The sequence below is a fragment of the Somniosus microcephalus genome, chromosome 1 (genome assembly GCF_052327205.1).
Source record: "Somniosus microcephalus isolate GS21.2 chromosome 1, FLI_Smic_1.0, whole genome shotgun sequence".
NCBI lineage: Eukaryota > Metazoa > Chordata > Chondrichthyes > Squaliformes > Somniosidae > Somniosus > Somniosus microcephalus.
This window is the reverse complement of record NC_140987.1, coordinates 59,837,243-59,858,751: the sequence shown is the minus strand read 5'-3', so window position 1 is coordinate 59,858,751 and position 21,509 is coordinate 59,837,243. Positions and strand designations below refer to the sequence as shown.

General features: G+C 42.5%; 1 protein-coding gene across 1 annotated transcript in view; it reads right to left on the bottom strand.

The window, feature by feature from the left end:
• The window catches only part of LOC147124116 (homer protein homolog 1-like), a 147,856-nt gene extending 127,017 nt beyond the window's left edge, over positions 1-20,839 (bottom strand). Inside the window, exon 1 of the mRNA XM_085982175.1 lies at positions 20,314-20,839. Within this exon, the coding sequence (XP_085838301.1) occupies positions 20,314-20,318 (5 nt within the window). The 5' untranslated portion in view covers positions 20,319-20,839. The remainder of the gene's footprint in view (positions 1-20,313) is intronic.
• Between the last annotated feature and the right edge of the window lie 670 nt (positions 20,840-21,509).

The following is a 21,509-nucleotide window of genomic DNA, read 5'->3' as shown; positions in this document are numbered from 1 at the left end:
TTAGAGTATTTATGCGGTTAAAATATCATTCCATAATCTGCACAGAAGTTACCTACTTACTATAGAAACCAAAACTGGCCATCTTTGTTCAACCTTTACAACATACTTATGCTCCACATCAGTCTCAATGGATTGATTCTAATGTGGATAACCACTGAAATAGATACGCCCTCTGATAAGTGAAATACAGACAAATATTTCTCCTTTCTTTCAATTAAACATGCCACAGGTCACAAGGTTAAAAAAAAAGCCCAAGAGTTGACTTAGTACTGAACTTCCATCACCAGATGGGTCATCTTGGTGCCACTTCGACCCCAAAAAGACTCTGCCTAACAACCACCATCTCCTCCCAAAGAGACAGGTCCAAGTTAGTCATTAGACAACCGACAAGTGCAGGTTTGAGCACTCACTAGATGGACAGCAGGTACTTGCACCTCACAGGTGATTTGAGAGTAGCACAAACGGACCATAAAATAAGAATGCATTTTCACTGTCCTCCTGACCAGGGCATCGATGGAACCACAGAATGGTGGTTCCACCAATTGGAGATGCAGAGGTTCAACAGCAGCAGTTTGTCTCTCTTTAACTCAGTGCATACCGAGCTTTGGACATAGTGGCCTAGAAATTCGGTTGGTAGCGCCAGCGATTAGCACCTAAAGAGCCCGAGAATTGGGGAGTTACCCAATTTTCGGGTGGGCGCTGTGAATATAGCGCCACCTCCCATATGGAGTATGATTTTAGCGCCGGCGCTAACTCTTTGTGCGCGCCCGCAGGCAGATCATGACGTCATTTCAGTGTGCAACGCCATTTTTGTGCCCCGGACCGGATATTCGGTGGCGCCTGCAACCTTTCCGCCTGGCGCCATTAGTGACAGTTGGATGGAGCGTTCCCAGGCCCTTCTTGGACTCGGGGGGGCGCTATTTAAAGGGGACAGCACTAGTATAAAAGCTGCAGCCATTTGGCCTGGCCATCCTGATCGTTGCGGGAGAGTTGCTGACCTTCTGTTGGACAGTAATTTTCACATTGAGCTTTCGGAGGCACTGGCAGCTTGAGGGCCCGGCTCCCAAGCTGGTGATGCAGCATCTGAAAGCAGGGAGGTGGAAGAGTGGCTTTAGCAAAAGGACAGGTTCGCAGCAAGGGATGCCAGATTGCGGCAAGGCTATGACATGGGTCCACAGTGAGAAAGCATGCTGGCAGGGAGAACAAGTAGAAGGAGACAGTTGTAAGAGGTGAGAACCTTACCATCGCTGTCGACAATGGGGTCGGTAGCTGCAGTGGTTACAGGACCACTCAGACGTCCTCCAAGAATCTGGTGGACTCTCTCCTCGAGATCCGAGAGAGTGACCACTTGTGGAGGTCCTCCACCGGTGCGAAGCTGGTCTTTGCCAATCCGCGCCAGCATGGACTGCAGGGGAAAGGAGGGGAAGTTCTGTTACCTGATGCCTTGAGTGATCATCTCATGCCCCCCATGGTGCAAGAGCCCTTACATGACGCCTTGAGTCAAATGTGCATGTGTGCCCAGAAAGGGCCATGGGTGCTTGCTGGCAGATGGCCAATGGGGCACAGGCCACCCTGTAGCCATAAAGTCAGGTGCAAATGAAGGGATGCAGAAGTTTGCAGGAACAACACCCACCCTCACGACCCGAGTGAGGTCGTTGAATTTCTTTCTGCATTGGACAGGGCTCCTGGTCACCATGCTGCTGGAGTTGACCCTCTGGCATACATCCCTCCAAGCTAGTTGGTAGTCCTTATGATTCGGCCTCCTGCCATTGTCTGGGTAGAGAACATCTCGCCGGCGCTCCACTGCGGCCACCAATTGCTCCAGAGCCTCATTGATGAAGCGCTCTGCTCTCTGTCTCACCTTCTCCATCTGGTCCAAGTTTTTATCGCCAGAGAAGGGCCTGCACCGATTCTGAGGCCTGCAAGGCGCAGTGTGGATGCTGAAGCTGACTGACCCACCCCTTTAAGAGCCGGCCGGTGCCTGGAAATCTCGTGGTCATTGGTAATTGAGAGCACCTGCGCTGAGCCTGTCCGCTCCGATATTGGGTTGCGCCGGAAATTTAGCACCTTAGGAGTCCCGTGTAATGTCTGAATTCACGCCTCAATCATCTTTAGGGGCGATGCAACCCAATATCGCGCCAGGCGGCGATAAGTTTCGTCTGGCTATAAACTTTGCGCAGCGCCAGTTCTAACGCCTCAAGCCAGGCTATACCCAATTTCTAGGCCAGTATCTCTTACTGTGCTTCCAGGTAACATTTTCCTACAGCAGTTACCCCCAATTTCAGTTTCCTTTGTTTCTACAACAGACATCTGCCTTCAGCCTGGCCGAAAGCCCACACAGGGAAGCTTGTGTCACGGCAGCCTCCTTGATATTCTAGACATCCAACTCCAATCTCTGGCAGTGTGCAACTAGTTTCTGGAAATTCTCCTCCACCCATAGGGATGTTTCAAAACCACAGTAAGGCAAACATGGATGGGCTTTTTCTCATCCTGGAGCTTCAATTATGCCAGCAGTTTCTAGTCAGAGAAGTAAATTTTGCTTCCATCATTAATGGAAGTCAATATTATTATGGCATATTGTTGTTCCAGATTAAACTAACCATTTCATATTGATTCTTTCAATACCTAGATGTCTTTCATCTCAGTAGAATACTCTTTTCCATTGTAAATTATCCTCAAGCTACTTTTCCAAAACAAAATAGCATTTATAAACTTGCTTTACTGCAATAATCCTGTTTTTGAAGTAACATTTACCAACAGTTAACCAATTTTCAAAATATAGGTTTGAATTTAAATAAAATGGGCAATTGTGCAGAGAATCTACAAAGCCAACAAATAGTGTCAAGAGTACAAAGTCACAGTTATAGCAACCACTGCTGTTAACTCACATTCTTTTCCGAGATGGCGTTCCCCCTCTTCTGCAGATATCAGCCAGCTCTGGGAATGGTTCCCAGTATCCCACAACACTAGGCAAAACTGCTGACATGTGAATCAGCATTAAAGTTGTTGGGGGAGATTGCAGGGGGGGGGGGGGGGGGGGGGAGGGAGGGAGAGAGGGAAGAAGAGAAGATGGAGGAGAGAAATCACAGCAAACTCCAATTCAATCACCCATTAAGAAACACTTTTACAAAAGATTATCACAGTAATCAGGACTAGCTACCTTGGCTGATTTCACCCCCTCTCTAGCCTGGTGGAGTACCCATGCCAACTGTAGACTTCACTCCGAGCCAGCTAATTGGAGGCAATATCAGCAACAGCAGAACCTTCGACAAGTTCCAAAAAATGTGACGTCACAGGACAGCAGGTAGGTGATTGGTTGGCGAGTATTAAGGTTTACCTAGGACAGTGGTTTAAATTAGGTGCGGGAAACTACAAAGTACTGTATTAAATTTATAGCTAAACTAGTTAAACTAATTAATATAACTATAAATAATCACTGAATATAGACTAACTAACTAAATGAATAAAATAAGGCAAGACTAAGATATGGCAGGGCAGGTTGTGTGTCTGTACTGCAGTATGTGGGAGTTTGTGGACAGCGAGACTGTCCCAAGCGAATACGTCTGCAGGAGAGGTCTCCATCTCCAATCTCTCCAGCTCAGTCATTGAGCTGGAGTGCGAGTTGGAGACACTCCGACACATAAGGGAGGGGGAGGAATTTCTGGACAGTTTTATCCAGAATACAGTCACACCCCAGAGGAAAGGACAAGTTCAGGAAGGAGAGGTTATGACTGCTAGGGAGCCAGGTAGCAGGGATTTGGGAGAGGTTGAGAAGGAGGTCCCGCAGACACTGGTCCTGTCCAAGAGGTACGAAGTACTCGCTACCTGTGAGGACAAGGAGAAAGACTGCAGGGAGGACAGCCACAATGCAGACCAAAGCACCGTGGCTCAGATGGCTGTCCAAGGGGGTGTTGGGGAGGGGTGGCAGGAAAGAAGGTGAAGAGAGAAGAGCAGAACAGAAATGTGTTAGTGATAGGGGACTCTATAATAGGGGGATAGATAGCGTCCTCTGCAGCCAAGAACAAGAATCCCAAAAGGTGTGTTGCCTACCTGGTGCCAGGGTAAGGGATATCTCACGGCAGCTGGAGGGGAACTCTGAAAAGGAGGGGGTAAATCTAGTTGTCATGGTCCATGTTGGAACAAACGACATAGGGAGGAGATCCTGCTGAAAGAGCATCAGGAGCTAGGCTCTAAATTAAAAAGCGGGACCTCGAGGGTAATCATTTCTGGATTATTGCCTGAGCCACATGCAAATTGGCATAGAAGCAGACACATCAGGAGAATTAACACATGGCTAAAAGGCTGATGTGGGAAAGAGCGGTTCCTTTTCATGGGACACAGACACCATTTCTGGGACAGGAAGGAGCTGTACCGATGGGATGGGACCAGTGTCCTAGCAGGAAGGGTAAATTAGGGAGGTGGCAAAGGCTTTAAACTAGTAAGATGGAGGGATCTACAAGAAACGTAACCAGCCTAATTATAAACAAAACAGGAAATGAGAGCATAGGTAAGAATAAAGGGAGACATTGATAGTAAGGGAATAAATACAGTTATAGAACAGGAGTCTTAAAAGATGGTTAAACATAAAGCGAGAGGAAATCCTATTAAAAATGAGTTAAACTGTCTGTACAGCAATGCACAGTGTCCGTAATAAAACAGGGGAGCTAGAGGCAATCATGCGTTGCGAGGAACCAGACATAGTAGGGATTACGGAGACATGGCTACAGAAAAATCAGGACTGGGAATTAAACATTGCAGGGTATAACATATTTAGAAAAGATAGAGGGGGAAAAAGGGGGGGGGGGGGGTGGAGTAGCTGTACTTATTAGGGACAACATAATGGCAGCAGAAAGAAAGTGACGCAGCTATCAGCAACAAAAAATAGAATCCATATGGATAGAGATAAAAGATAATAAAGGATCAATTACACTAATAGGTGCAGTCTACAGACCACCTAATAGTGGAAGGGAGGTGGAGGAAGAAATATGCAGACAAATTAGGGAAATTAGTAAAAAAGATAGAATAATAATCATGGGGGATTTCAACTATCCCAATATTAATTGGACAGAAGAGGTAGGTAAAGGGGATAAGGGAATGGAGTTCCTACAATGTGTACAGAACTCCGTTCTAATATGTAAAAAACCTAACAAGGGAGGATTCGCGGTTAGATCTAGTAATGGGGAATGAACCAGAGCAGATAAGTAAAGGCAAGGAAACATCTAGGCAATAGTGACCATAATATAATACGCTTTAAGATGATAATTGAGAAGGACAGAAGTAGGATGGAAACCAGGGTAATAGATTGGAGAAAAGCTGATATTGAGGGACTGAGAACAAAACTTGGGAAAATAAAATGGGCAATGATATTGGCAAACAACGATGTAGAACAGCATTGGGAAACATTAAAAATGGTATTGAGAGCAGGAACAATATATTCTGCTAAAAGGAAAGAACAAACTAAACACTAATGAGACTTCATGGTTGAATAAAGCCATAAGGGAACAATTGAGGGTAAGGAAAAAGGCATATATTAAGTACATAGACAGCAGGGGAGCGCATGATAAGGGAGAATATGAAGAGATTAGGAGAGAAGTCAAAAAAAAAAAAATAGGAATGCAAAGAGGAACTATGAAATTAAAATCATCAAGGAACATAAAACAACAGTAAAATATTTTACAGGCACATCAATAAAAAGGTTGGGATGGGAATAGGGCCATTAAGGGATAGACAGGATAATATCACAGGTAATGTTAGAGATGGCAGAAATATAAAATAATTATTTTACTTCAGTATTTACCAGGGAGATAGAACAGATGGACATGACATTCGATGATGAGATTAGTAATGCGATAAGTACATTCAATAAAGAGGGGATATATTAAATAAACTAATCAAACTCAAAGAAGGATAAAACCCCTGGTCCGGATGGATTGCATCCACGCATTTTAAAAGAAGCTAGGGAAGAGATAGCAGAGACATTGCTACACATATTTAATAATTTGTTAGAAAAAGGTGTAATGCCAGAGGAATAGCAAATAGCTAATGTAATACCTATATTTAAGAAGGGGCATAGAACATGTCCAGGGAATTATAGATCAGTCAGCTTAACATCGGTGGTAGGAAAAATAATGGCATCCCTACTAAAAGGAGAAAATAGAACATCTAGAAACCAAAAACATAGTAATGAATAGTCAGCATGGATTTCAAAAGGGGAAAGTCTTGCTTGACCAACCTCATTGAATTTTTTGAAGAGGTAACAGAGAGAGTAGACAATGGTAATGTAGTAGATGTAATTTTTCAAAAGGCCTCCGATAAGGTACCCCATAATACACCGATGAACAAGGTCAGAAAATGCGGAGTCAGAGGACAAGTAGCAGAACGGATAGCGAGCTGGCTTCAAGACAGAAAGCAGAGAGTAGGGGTAAAAGGTAGCTATTCACAGGGGCAGAAGGTGGGTAGTGGTATGCCACAAGGATCAGCGCTGGGACCACTGTTGTTCACAATTTATATTCATGATTTAGACTTTGAAATCAAAAACACAATTTCTAAATTTGCACATGACACCAAATTGCAGTGGGGGTTGGGGGGTGCAGAAGAGGAAGAGAGAGTCAATACTGAGGAGGACTGCAACAATTTACAGGCAGAATGGGCATAAAATTGACAAATGAAGTTCAACACAGATAAATGTGAGGTATTACATTCTGGTAGGATGAATAGGGAGGTCACTTATTACTTGGAGGGTACAGGTCGAGGTGGGGTAGAGGAACAAAGGGATCTAGGAGTACAAATACACAAATCACTAAGAGTTGCGACACAGGTTAGCAAGGCCATAAAAAATAGTATAGACGCATTTGAGGGGAGGCTAGACAAGCATGAGGGAGAAGGGAAGAGAGGATTTTGCTGATAGATTTAGATGAGGAAAGACGGGAGGAGGCTTGAGTGGCGCATAAACGCCAGCATGGACTGGTTGGGCCGAATGGCCTGTTTCTGTGCCGTGTATCCTATGTAAGCTGAAGTCAGCCAGATCAGCATAGACCAAGGATTGAATTTGGGACCTTTTAGTTTTCATGGCTCAACAGCAGACAAGAAAACTATTTACTACTAAACTATGTTCACCCCTCAAAGTTTCTAAAGCAAGAACTCAATAGGAGTTTAACAGTTCTGATAGTTTACAACAGTTACATGTGAAAGCTGCTTTCGTGACTTAGAACAATATTATGTCAAACTACTTTTCAAAAAGAAGAAATGCTGCTGGCTGTCAGAAATACTGAGGTTCAACAGCAAAGCTAAGTTGGTGCACTAAATGTAACTTTATAAGCTTACCATCAGATAAAGCTGAATTATTCGGATTAAGTGTGAAATGTTTCATGGGATCTAAAAAAAAGTTTATTACAGTAAGATGCACTAGTACTTGATCTGGTTAAAGTCAAAATTATAAACCACAGTACTGTATTTTCTTTAAACTACAGCGCTGGGTGGAGCATTAAAATAAACACTTCTATTGCCAACAATTGTCCACATTGTTTTGGATCATTTCCACATCTGCTGCAATATTCTGGACACAAGAATATACACTAGCAAAACAAACTTGTTACCAATCTGTGCGTCAGACAATGAGTGTCCTTCTGCATATCACTATTCAGTCCCCACAAAATAAGTTGCTTTCATTAGGAATATCGAAATATAACTATCAAGCAATCTGAAATGTGGTGCTTCGGCTTTAGACTAGGTGCGCAGTTACGCATCAAGACCTGCACTGGCAACTATAAATGCAACTTCTGCAAGAAGGAAGAAAGAATATTCTGCTTCTGAAGAAAATCACTTCTACTGTTTTCTATGGGATACAGGAGGATTCAAAATCCTATAATTACAAGGCTAAAGTACTTCAATAGAATTTCTATTCAATTATAAAATGGTTTAACAAAGCTGGTGTCAGTTTGTCTCAGTTGGTAGTACCTTCACTTCCAAAATCAGGTAGTCAAAGGTTTGCAAATCTACAACTATTGTACATAACCTAGGCTGATAATCTAGTGCCATAGTGCAGCACTTGGTTGAGGTGCTTAACTAAGGCCAGTTTGTTTGTTTTGGCAGTTTCGGTGGCTGTTAAAGATGACGTGGCACCATTTGGGGAAGAGCAGCAGGTTATTTTGGTATGTTGGCTAATATTTCTTCCTTAACTACCAAACAATAAATCAATTGGTAATTTCTCATTATTGTTTGTGAGATCTTGCTCTGCCCAAAATGGCTGCAGTATTGACCTACACATCAGTAGACACTGCACTCCAAAAAAAATACATTTTTGTGAAGTGTTTTGGGCATCTTAGAAAGATGGCAATTCTTTCTTGGTTTCTTTCTTAATTGAATGCAAACTGTAACATATTTGAACTCTGGAGTGCTGGCTTTGTTGATTACATAGAAACAATAGAAAATAGGAGCAGGAGGCCGCCATTCGGCCCCTCGAGCCTGTTCCGCCATTTAATGAGATCATGGCTGATCATCCAAATTCAGTACCCTGTCCCTGCTTTCTCCCCATATCCCTTTAGCCTTAATATATCAAACTCCTTCTTGAATATATTTAATAAGTTGGCCTCAACTGCCTTCTGTGGTAGAGAATTCCATAGGTTCACCACTCTCTGGGTGAAGAAATTCCTCATCAGTCCTAAATGGCTTACCCCGTATCCTTAGACTGTGACCCCTGGTTCTGGACTCCCCCGCCATCAGGAACATCCTTCCTGCATCTAGTCTGTCTAGTCCTGTTAGAATTTTATAAGTTTCAATGAGATCCCCTCTCATTCTTCTAACCTCTAGCAAATATAAGCCTAATCGACCCAATCTCTCTCCATACGTCATTCCTGCCATCCCAGGCATCAGTCTGGTGAATCTTCGCTTCACTCCCTCCATGGCAAGAACATCCTTCCTCAGATAAGGTGACCAAAACTGCACACAATACTCAAGGTGTGGTCTCACCAAGGCCCTGTACAACGGCAGCAAGACATCCTTGCTCCTGTACTCGAATCCTTTCGCTATGAAGGCCAACATACCATTTGCCTTCTTAACCGCCTGCTGCACCTGCATACTTACCTTCAGCGACTGGTACACAAAGGTCTCGTTGCACTTCCCCTTTTCCCAATCTCTTGCCATTCAGATAATAATCTATCTTCCTGTTTTTGCCACCAAAGTGGATAACCTCGCATTTATCCACATTATACTGCATCTGCCCAAATCATACTGGAGTTTCTCTGCATCCTCCTCACAGCACACACGCCCATCCAGCTTTGTGTCTTCTGCAAACTTGGAGATATTACATCTAGTTCCCTCGTCTAGATCATTAATATAGTGAATAGCTGGGGTCCTAGCACCGATCCCTGCAGTACCCCACTAGTCACTGCCTGCCACTTGGAAAAAGACCCGTTTATTCCAACTCTTTGCTTCCTGTCTGCCAACCAGTTCTCTATCCAAGACAGTACCTTACCCCCCCAATCCCATGTGCTTTAACTTTGCACGCCGTTTGATTTTTACAAACTTGAAATTTTAGATTTAAAAATTGTTGGAAATTTTTTTACTGCATTAAATACTCAGTTAGATTTGACTTAATGAAATAACCACATTGTATAAATGCTCTGTTGTTTTGAGATATTTTTGTGCTTAAAGATCAGCTCCAGAGCAATTAAATACATTTCTATCTTTTCAACATTACATGACATTTCTGATACTTCCAAACCAACCAACCATTCTTTTACAACCCGAGCTGCAATCTAGTGATATTGTCCATTATGTTACAGGGACTTGCACCCACAAGAAACGGAATTAAAGGGACTACAAGTTTAGAATTCACGGTCAACTGATTTCAACTTTGCACAGACAACAAACATGCAGTGTAAAGCTGTGATCTTATTTTGCCTACTTGAGTTAGATAAAAGACTGTCTATTGCAAATATATAATTATGTCACTGCTAGATTATTCAATTATTCATCATTTGTGTGATAAATTAATTTCATATTTTAAACTTTATAAACAACATCCACTTAGATGTTTTAACACCTCCAGAGCAAATGTTAGGGAGGCACAAGAGTCCAATACATAATAAATGACCAAACAGGGTTAACTGTTCGTTTCCCAGGCATTACCAAAACATTTTAGATTTCAAGGCAAGTACTGACCCTCAAACCATGAGTAATCGGAGCTGAAGCAATCTAGCATAAACTGTAGTTCAAACACAAGCATGCTGTTTAATATTGAAGATAAAGTATTGACACGTTTAATGCATACAGAACTGAAGTGGGGTCCAGTGACAAATATGAACCCAAAAAGGAGTGAATTGTTTAAGCTAAATTCTGGTTAGTATTTCAAAGACTTCATCCACCTTAGACAATACTGCATGAAAATTGTCTTCGTTTATGGCAGAAAACTTGTGTCCAGTGACAATTCTGTGAGGTGGTCACATGGCAGCAGCCGCTGCATGTGGCTTCAGTAGACCAGACAACTGGTGCAGTTGTGCGGATTTACATTAAAAAAAGTATGGATTGAAAGGCGGAGATATTAGAGAAGCTGGGATTGTTCTCATTAGAGCAGAGAAGGTTAAGGGGAGATTTAATTAGAGGTGTTCAAAATTATGAGGGGTTTTAATAGAATAAATGAGGAGAAACTTTTCACTAGCAGGTGGGTTGGGAACCAACAGACACAGACTTAAGTTAACTGGTAAAAGAACCAGAGAATTTTTTTTTTTTTTTTTTTTTTTTTAAACCTAGAAAATTGTTATGATCTGGAATCCACTGCCTGAAAAGGATGGTGAAAGCAGATTCAATAGTAACTTTCAAAAGGGAATTGGATGTATACTTGGAAAAGAAAGATTTGCAGGGCTATGGGAAAAAAGCAGGGGAGTAGGACTAATTGGATAGCTCTTTCAAAGAGCCGGCACAGGCACAATGGCCTAGAAACTGGGTTGGGGCGCCAAAGTGGCGCAAAAGTCGCCTGAGCACAGGATTTAGCGCAGCAATCGGAGTAATACCGATCGGCAGAAATTCAGTTTCAGTGCCCCTCGAGGGACACGGGGCGAGGCTCGAGGCGCTCCGCGTCCCTCTTAGGGCGCTGAAACTGATTATTGCAGCGCCACATGCTGCGGCATGGCACGCTGCAGTACTGCAGGCCTTCCTCCCACTGTTAACGGGGAGTTGCGTGCAACAGCGCGATCCCCGCTCGCGAGTGCCGGCAAATGAGCCCGGCACCAAGGAGAAGTGCCGGGCTCTCGGGAAACAGCCGGCAATGCTGCAGGCGGTGGGGGGGGGGGGGGTGGGGTTAGGAGGCCGGGGACGGCGGTGCTGGCAGGTGGCCGCCGAAAAAGCGGCCGCCCCGCACCTCCACCTTAACTTGCGCCGCTGCCGGCACAGTAAGGCCCCATGAACCGGGCGCGGGTAGCGAACGGCGCAACTGCGGCGTTCGCTACCAAATATCGCGAACGGGGCGCTGCGCACACCGATGACGTCATCAGTGGCGGCACAGCACAACAGGCCAATGCCACCATTAGCGCCCCTCCTGAATATCGCGGGAGGCGCAGCCAGTGGCGCTACAGCCACTGCCTGCCTCTTTAGGCACTAACAGGTGGCGCTACTCACCCAATTTCTCCTCCAATGGGCTGAATGGCCTCCTTCTGTGCAATAAGAATCTAGGATCAGCACTGAACTGTATTAATGCACACCAACTGATGTATTGTAGAATTCTGGCATTTATGGTGCTTGTGAAAACCATGAGTTTAGATTTTACACCAGGTAGAAGACAATCATATATAGAGTTCAAACCACCAAATACAGTAAACAGAGAAATACAGAAATCAGTTTGCTGTGCAGTCTAAATCAGGGCTGCAATGTATCAGATTAACAGTCATGGAAGGTTCCATAAGCAAATCTCAAGCAATTTCAGAATTGCTATAGCATTGCACTGGAAACATATCCTGTAACCCTCTCCCCCAAAATAATTTTCTTTATCTTGTTCTCCTGTTTAATGTCACTGCCACCAACATCTCAAGTGGGTGTTTGAAGGGTTATGTTGCATGCAGGATTTAATATATTAAGTGTTTCATGCAAATTCACTACAAATATCGTACGTTGAAAATTTCAACTCCAGCTCATGCACGCAATCTTCGACAGTGAACTGCTCAAGTTCGCAATCTTGGCTCAGTGCTAGCATTCGTGCCCGAGTCAGAAGTTCTCTAGTTCAAGCCCCACTCTAGAGCCTTGAGCACGTAATCCAGGCGGATGCTTCAGTCTAGTACTAAGGGTTTGCTGCACTGTTGGAGGTGTAGTCTTTCTGATGAGATGTTAAACTGAGGTCCTGTCAGCCCACTCAAGTGGATGTAAAAGATCCCTTGGCACTATTCAAATGGAGCAGGGGAGTTCTCCCAGTGTCCTGACTAATATTTAATGCTCTGCCAACATCACTGAAACAGATTATGACCATTTATGTCATTGCTGTTTGTACCTTGCTGTCCACAAACTGGTTGTTGCATTTCCTTACGTTACAACAGTGGCTACACTTCAAAAGCATTTAACTGGCTATAAAGCACTTTGCGACATTCAGAAGTTTTGAAAGTTGCGATATAAATGCAAGTTCTTTCAGTCAAATCAGACTAACAGTTAAGCACCACCTATCTAATAAGTACCACACACTAGTTTTGTAACCAGAGTCAATTTGCTTCTAAAATTAAAATTTGATCAAGTTCCACTTCATTCTCTTCTCAGGATACTCATCATGCAATTAGACAACACATCGCCAAGCAGCGGGAACCGTATACACAATGCAACAAATCAAAACAATTTAATCTTTCCATAATGAACTGACTTGCCCTGGTGAGTCATGTTGAACATGAATGAAAATACTTTGCACGCTGCGTCAATTTTTAAACGAAACGCACAATTAATAAGAAACAAAAGCAAAATACTGCAGATGCTGGAAATCTGAAATAAAAACAGAAAATGCTGGAAATATTCAGCAGGTCAGGCAGCATCTGTGGAGAAACAGAGTTAATGTTTCAGGTCGATGACCCTTCATTAACACAATTAATAAGCGCATTTACTAGAAACAATAGTGATGCAGTAGCTAGAAAGTACAGAGTATACATCAGCATTATTCCCACCAACTTGGACAGAATAGTTATTAATACACTTTTGCAGAGGCTAAGAAAAGTACACCAAATGACAAAGACCAGAAAACAAAGTGTTTACAGCAAGGAGTAAACACTATGCATGAATGTGTTTTGATGCTGTAATGATTTACATTGTAAAGTGTATTACAGTAAACTCTTGTTTAAACAGCACTTTATCATCCAGAATACTTTAATAACCGGCAAAAGAGATATATCTCAATACAAAACACCTCAATAACCAGTAATCTTGCCGAATCCATCCAGCACTCGTTTTACCGAGTCAGAGTCTGTCAGTGGTGATGGTGAGTGGAAAAGCAGCACCGTGGTAGGTATACCTCTCTTGTTATCCAGAATTTTTCATCAACCGGCACCATCCTGGTCCCATAGGTGCCGGATAAGAAAGAGTTTACTGTAATAAGAAATTCTTTGCTCTTTCAATTAGAGTAGTGAGAAACTACCATGAGAGGGAAGCCATTTTCAAAAAGTGATATACATGCCTATTACAGGAAAGATGTGATTGCACTAGAGAAGGTACAGGGGAGATTTACAAGGATGTTACCAGGAGTAGAGAATCTTAGCTCTGAGGAAAGACTGGATAGGCAGGGTCTGTTTTCCTTGGAACAGAGGAGGCTGAGGGGAGACCTTATTGAGGTGTATAAAATTATGAGGGGCCTGGACAAAATGGATAGAAAGGATCTATTTCCCTTAGCAGAGGGGTCAAAAACCAGGGGGCACAGATTTAAAGTAATTGGGGGAAGGTTTAGAGGGGATTTGAGGGGAAATGTCTTCACCCAGAGGGTTGTGGGGGTCTGGAACACACTGCCTGAAAGGGTGGTAGAGGCAGGAACCCTAACCACGTTTAAAAAGTACTTGGATGTGCACTTGGCGTGCTCTAACCTGCAGGGCTATGGACCAAGAGCTGGGAAGTGGGATTAGGCTGGATAGCTTTGTTGGCCGGCGCGGACACGAGGGGCCTAAATGGCCTCCTTCCATGCTGTAACTTTATATGATTCTAATTCTATGGCTTGCATAACCTACCACAAAGATCACTGAACTTCCCAATAGTGGCACAGCGCAATAATATTAATTCATAGGGTAGTTATACTATATATTTTACATCAGTAAAAAGCTGAAACCACTTCACATCAGCATGAACGGTCCAAATTGGGTGTGAAATTCAACTCAGACAAGCAGTGCAAAACAACAACCACCTTGTATTTATATAGCACCATTAACATAGTAAAAACATCCAAAAGGCACTTCACAGGAGCGTCGAGACAAAAATCTGACACCGAGCTAGATGGTGAGATGTTAGGACAGGTGGCCAAAAGCTTGGTCAAAGAATTAGGTTTTAAGGAGTGACTTTAAAACAAGTGAGGTAGAGAGGCAGAGTGCTTTAGGGAGGGAATTCTAGAGCTTAGGGCCGAGGCAGCTGAAGGTATGGCCGCCAATAGTGGGGGATGCACAAGAGCACAGAGATCTCGGGGAAGGGGAGGAAATTGTAGGGCTGGAGGAGGTTACAGAGATAGGGAGGGGCAACGTCATGGGAGGATTTGAAGACAAGAATGAGAATTTTAAAATTGTGGCATTGCCGGGCCTTGAGCCAATGTAGATCAGCACGCACAGGGGTGATGGGTGAACGGGACTTGGTGCAAGTTCGGATGCACTCTAGTTTATGGAGGGTGCAAAGTGGGAGGTTGGCCAGGAGAGCACTGGAATACTCAAGTCTGGAGATAACAAGGGCATGGATGAAGGTTTCAGCAAAATGAGCTGAAGCAGGGGCAGAGATGGGCGATATTACAGAGGTGGAAGTAGGCAGTCTTGGTGATGGAGAGAACGTGGGGTCAGAAACTCTGCTCAGGATTAGATAGGATGCCGAGGTTGCGAACAGTCCGGTTCAGCCTCAGACAGTGGCCAGGGAGGGGGATGGCCAGGGATGGAGTCGGTGCCTAGGGAACGCAGTTTGTGGCAGGGACCGAAGAAAATGGCTTTGATCTTCCCAATATTTAATTGGAGGAAATTTCTGCTCATCCAATACTGATGTCGGACAAGCAGCGTGACAAATCAGAGGCAGTGGAGGAGTCGACAGAGGTGGTAGTGAGGTAGAGCTGGGTGTCCTCAGCATACATGTGGAATTGGACATTGTTTTTTGGATGATGTCACGGAGGATGCAGTTTCACATTGGCCACAAATATTACCATTCACAAGAGTGCCTGCTAAGTGAATAAAAGGTGGCAGATGAGTTATTCATTTACCAGGATAACAATCAACTGCATTTACATAGCCAAATAGTCACAAACAAAAGAATAAATGCATATAGGATACAATTCCTAAACCTCGCCACCGCGCTCTCTTTTCCTTTAAAAAGACTCCTTAAAATCTACCTCACAGCCATCCCAATATGTGGCTCGATAATCTGACAATAGCTCGTGAACTGCCTTGGTACGCTTTACTAGGTTGAAAGGTATGATATAAATGCAAGTTTTTGTTGCTTTTGGAATAATAGAAATAGACCACTGCACCATAAACTGCAGAGACAAGAAAATTATTGAAGTAGAAATAATGAGAAAATAACCATGGGGGAAAAATTGCTAGAGAGGGGAAGGGAATCAGTAGAGCTGTTCGGTGTTTCAGCATTCCAAAGCACTACTGTATATTTTATTGACTGTACTGAGAGAGTGAGTGGGTGCAATTTCAGCTACAGGGCAGCAATTAAGGTGGATACAATGTTGATAAGTTTTCAAGTTTAAGCTTCTTTTCATATTCCCACAGCAGTATTACTACAGTAGCTCAAGCACCAATCAAACCCTCTGAATTAAGTAATGACAGATTACCTCATTAAAAAAGGTGACAAGAAATATATTTTCTGCCCTCATACAATAAAACTTGAATTAGAAAATACAGTAAGTAGTCTTAGATAAAGATTATTGTAACAATGGAAAGGCTGTGGGGATTATAAAATGCAAGGAGCAGTTTAAAAAGAATGAAGATTAAGGTTGTATTTAGATTACAATGAAACAAAGATCTTTAGTTAGGGATGTTCAATCTACTACTGCATAAAATTGTATCCAATTAAATATTTGACTATTAAAAGCTTTTCATTTTACCATAATGATTTACTATACAAAATATATAAAGAAAGCAACTCCACCCTGATATTTAGCCTATTGTCTGTCACGGTGCATTGTACAATAAAGGAAATGCTTGAATGGAATCTACATTCCATTTTAGAAATTATGACCACTGTACATTATTGGTCTCCATATTAGATTTGCACTATAGGGAACAAATGACTGTACTTTAACCATCTTAAAAACTGAATATACTAAATGTACAAGGTAAGTTTCAGTTGAACACTCTAAGACAGTTGATTTTGTGATCAATCCAAGTGACAAATTTGAAATCTTAGTTTCAGAAGCTTTAACCAATTTCCTTTAAAGAACTAAATATTAAAAACACTACATTTAATAACTAAGAAGCTACAGAAACACTAAGACCGTAGCCTGTTGGGGATTAGTTTCTAGAAGCATCGGAGAAGCATCCGGGAAGGCGCCGAACACCTCGAGTCTCTTCGCCGGGAGCAAGCAGAAGCCAAGCGCAAGGAGCGCACGTCAACCCAAGCACCCCACCCACCCGCCCCTTCAACCACCGTCTGCCCCACCTGTGACAGAGACTGTAGGTCCCGCATTGGACTAATCAGTCACCTGCGAGCTCATTTTTAATGTGGAAGCAAGTCATCCTTGGTTCCGAGGGACTGCCCAAGAAGTTTCTACTAACCAGAAACAGACAAGTTGATGTACTGGAGATGAGTTCTTCAATTAGGCACTGCAGAATATGGTGACTTAATTGCAAGGAGGCAAAAGCAATTCTGCTGCAGCAAGCAAAATAGTTAAACTGTAAAACATATACATTGCTCATTACTTCTTCAGTAACAGCCTGACTTATGCAGTCAACACTTGCAGACATATTAATCAATTATATGGAAAACACAAAACTCTGCACAAAGTATATTCTTTAAAATAACATGAAGGATGCATTATAAACATCGCCACCTTGGATCTTGTACCTTCCACAAGAAAACTTGCAACTGCCTTCATACATATCTATTTCATTAGAATTATTGACTGAGACCTAACTTGACTGCAGTTTTCTAACTCCTATGCATTTAATAATTAGGTAGCATCATGAGATTACAAAGGAAATCTCATCATAAATAAAAACAGAAAATCTTGGAAATACACCTCCTAGTATCCGAAGAGAAAATACAAGTTAATATTTCAGACATGAAAACAGGAAGATCAGCAATCCCCTTTATAAAACTGGACAAAAAAAATTCTAAGAACTTGCATATCTTACAGCACTTACTAAGTAGCTAGACCTGAAGGTGTTTAACTCTATTCACCAGCTGACAGACCTGCCATGCATTTCGTGTTTACATTTCAGATTTACATTTGCAATTTTGTTTTCTTTATTTCTCAAGGAGTTCTTAGCTGTTGAGTGGTTTCCCTCAGTGGGGGAGCAGATTGATTTTGATGAAAAATGGCAGCTTTATGAATGCTACTGTCCAAGAGGACAACATAGATAACACAAGTGGACTGCACATCAATCTAGATGATCAGAAGATGTGGGGTGCACTGAAGACAAGAATGACTAATAACAGACACTGCTTCAAGCATATCTGAAAGGAGCACAGCAGTCACCTCTATTTTATAGTTTAAGGGACTGATTGTTGAACAACTCTCTTTCCTCTACCACCCAGATACAGCTATGGGACTAATGCCACTATGTACAGCCATTTAGTAAATCCACAAAATTTGTGAAGATAAAACCCATCTAACATGTAGTGACCATAAGCCTTTGAGTAGGTAGTGCTGAAAGTCTCAGCGCAAGATGCATTGGATTAATTATCATGCAAGTAGAGGTAAAATTAAGCTATCTATTCAATAAAATGTATTCCTCCACTGCATAAAACAGCTTGGTTTTAGCTCCACCGAAAATATTAGAAATGATTACCAATTTTACAAAATAATAAAAAGGAAAATAAATTGTACATGATACAAAAAAAATGACCTGAAAAATTATCAGACCTAAAACTTTCTTAAAATCAATGTTAGAAATGTTTCCATTTTGATGGAGAGTTCAAAAATGTAGTCTGCTCTCATTAAGAAAACTTTTAAAGGTGGTGACACAGACTTCTTGAAAGAGGTAGAAGTCCACCCATAATTATTAAACTATTCCCAGCACAAATATAATTTGAACAGACTATTAATTGGCAAACTGCAGAAGAGCTTCATAATTCACAAGTGAAGTTCTGATTTAATTCATGCTCACTTCACTGAAGTGCACTTAGCACCACTGTAGAAGTTACACAAAAAACTTCAAAACAGTTGTAACTATGTAGTGTTAAGAAAAAGAAACCACTTCAAGTTACAAGACCATCAGTGATTTGTTATGACAAATAAGTTAGCATTATTAACTGGTGCAGTGGCACCACAGAATGGTGTGAATTTCAAATGAAGAGGTTAAAACATCTGGACTACAGACATGTGCACATAAATTTCACCAGTCACACTCCTAGAATTTGAACTCTAAATACATCAAAAAGTGCAAATATGCTTAAATTATGACCAAATAATATTTTAAAAAAGTAGACCAATTTGGTTTATGACAAATCACTCACCTATTATTTAAATTGAATGAATAAGATACCAGGTGACAAGATACTTTACTTTAAATACCATTTAAAAAGTTTTACTTCTAAGAATTTATACATTTAGGAAACCAACACACTAAAGCCAAATATCATTGCATCACAAAATGTTTCACTACCTTTTCACCATTGACTGAGGAGTGGGCCTTTGGCGTAGCGGTAGCATCCCCACCGCTGGGCCAGAAGGCGTAGGGTTTCGAACCCCGCTCTAGACAGTCCCGGCAAGTGGAGTTGGAGCTCCGGCTCTAAATTCTGGGTTGACATCCAGCGGGATACTTGCGTCTGTGGGTGTGGGTGTGGGTGTGGGTGTGGGTGTGGGTGGCGCCCCCCCCCCCGCCTCGTATGGGTTGTGGAAGCCCGTAAAACCCTCCCGCCATAGGACTAACCACCCTAATGGCTGGTACGAAGATGGTTACGGTCACGGAAGGAGCGTTAATCGCAGCCAGAAATCCTTCCACCACTTCATACAGTTCCCCAAAGGGAACAGTGTGAAGACATGTACGACCACGACCATTGACTGAAAATTAAAGTTATAAAAAAGTGTTTCTGGAAAATGCTTCCTTTTGAAAAATATGAAAATATAAGAAAGACATAAATGTACTGACTAGCTACCATTCATAATGCTGCTTGACAGACTGTTACTGCATAAAGAAGACAGGAAGAATCTAGTTGATTTTGCCATGTAAGGTCCCAGAGCTCTGGAACAAAAGAAGGTCCTCAAAAGTAAGATGATCTGGGATTTAATAATTTTTACATTTATTTATTTCATAAAATATTTTGATATTTAGGTTCTGTTTAAACAAAATATCTTAACTTTAAATATTCACCATAGCTTAAATTATACGTCCGCTATTTTAAAGAAATTGTTAGCACTTCCAATATACTGAACATATATACTTGATTCAGTGCGGCGAATACTTAGAACACACAAGTTTTAAAGAGCTCAGTGTCCTCACACTGTATATGGTCACAATTTAAAAAGGAGGAAATTTAGGAGTTATCAAATTACGGGGTTGCCATGTTTAAAGTTTCAGGTCACCACGGCAAACCCGAGCTAATTTTCAAACTTAAAATTATTTTAACATTACATCTTAAATGTGCGCTAAGACTTCGTAGGATTGACGCCGCTAGACAAACCTCGTTGCTTCTCTGACTTTGTCTTTTGTAGCAAGGTTGTGCGATCATATATACACACATATATTTAAAATTGTACTAATTTAAATCAGGAGAATACAGCTATCAGTTTGAGGGGGTTCGGAAACTGATCCTCGTCCATAGCCACAGAAGTGTCAAGCGCCCGAAACACCTGCGTCAGCGACCCAACATTAACCTGAAAGCAACATTAGATACTGAAGCTTAAAATGGGTTGGGAAACTGGACTGACTCGCCCCACCGTGGGTGCAAAGTATTGCCTTTTCATTTAAAAAAACACATTAAACAGCAGTAGGGAACGGAATGTCTCACCCCATTTTTCCTCCTGCTGAAGACACGCCGATTATCTGCCTGCTGGGAACGCTGCTGGTTTTATTGTGTTAAGGATGGAGATGATGCCGAGACCCAGGCGCGCTATCCCAGCTCAGAAAGACATCACAGTCATTAATTTCATCCCCCGCGCACAAATGAGAGAGACAGAGCGAGAGGAGAGACAGAGCGAGAGATGCGACCGCGGCGCTCGTTAAGTCCTGCAGACCCCCTTCGGTCTCAGTGCCTGGAGGAGGTGGTGGAGGAGGAGAAGGGAATGAGAGGGGGAAGGATGGGTGGTGGTCGCCGATTACGGCCAGCGGCTGGAGAAGCAAAGCGAGGCAGTGACGGCACGAGACTGCCGCATTAGCCGGGTCAAGATTCCGATCACACGGCGTTCGGACCGCTGCGTTCCATTCCTTTGTCAGCCCAGTCCCGCTCCACGCCAGTCCCCATTCACTCCATGACACTCCAGCACTTCTGCCCGTCCATCCACCGTGCGCCGGACCTTTAAATAAACGTAAGCGCGTCACGGCGTAGCGCCGTCACCCGCCTCTGACTCGCCCGCCTCGTTCCAGCTCGGATCTGACGTCAAAGCATAGCAATTACACAGTGACGTTCGGCCTGCTCCCCACACTTTCTTCTAATTATACACACAGCATCCTGTAATTTACAATGCCCTAGTTTGGTTGAAGAGCCACCCACCACCACATCCACAATGGTTTAGGTAGCACAACAGGAAGTTAGGACGTTCGCAAGGATAATGGAAATTTCAAATATAGAACCAAGGGTTTTTATCTACTCATCATAATAATAAAGCTCCAATTTGTGAACAGAGAACATTAGGATGTGCGATGGTGACCGGACAACATTGGCTTTTCCTAGATTTCACGCAATTGACAACAACTTTAATTCCCATAAACAGTAGAGAAAACACTGTTTCAAATGTATTATCTCCAGTAATTTTTGTCACAATTTACTGCTAACCTTTACAAAACAAACCAGACGTATACTCTGTTATATCCTTGCATATCAATGTTTTTGTTTCTTTCTCACTCAGTGTGCCTTCTCTCTGTGTTTTCTGGTCTCCTTACACATAGATTGAATCAACCCCTGATGTTACACCTATCTATTCATTCACACCATCTGCCTGACTCTTGATTTATCATTTTCAACTTTTCCAGATATTGACATTGTAA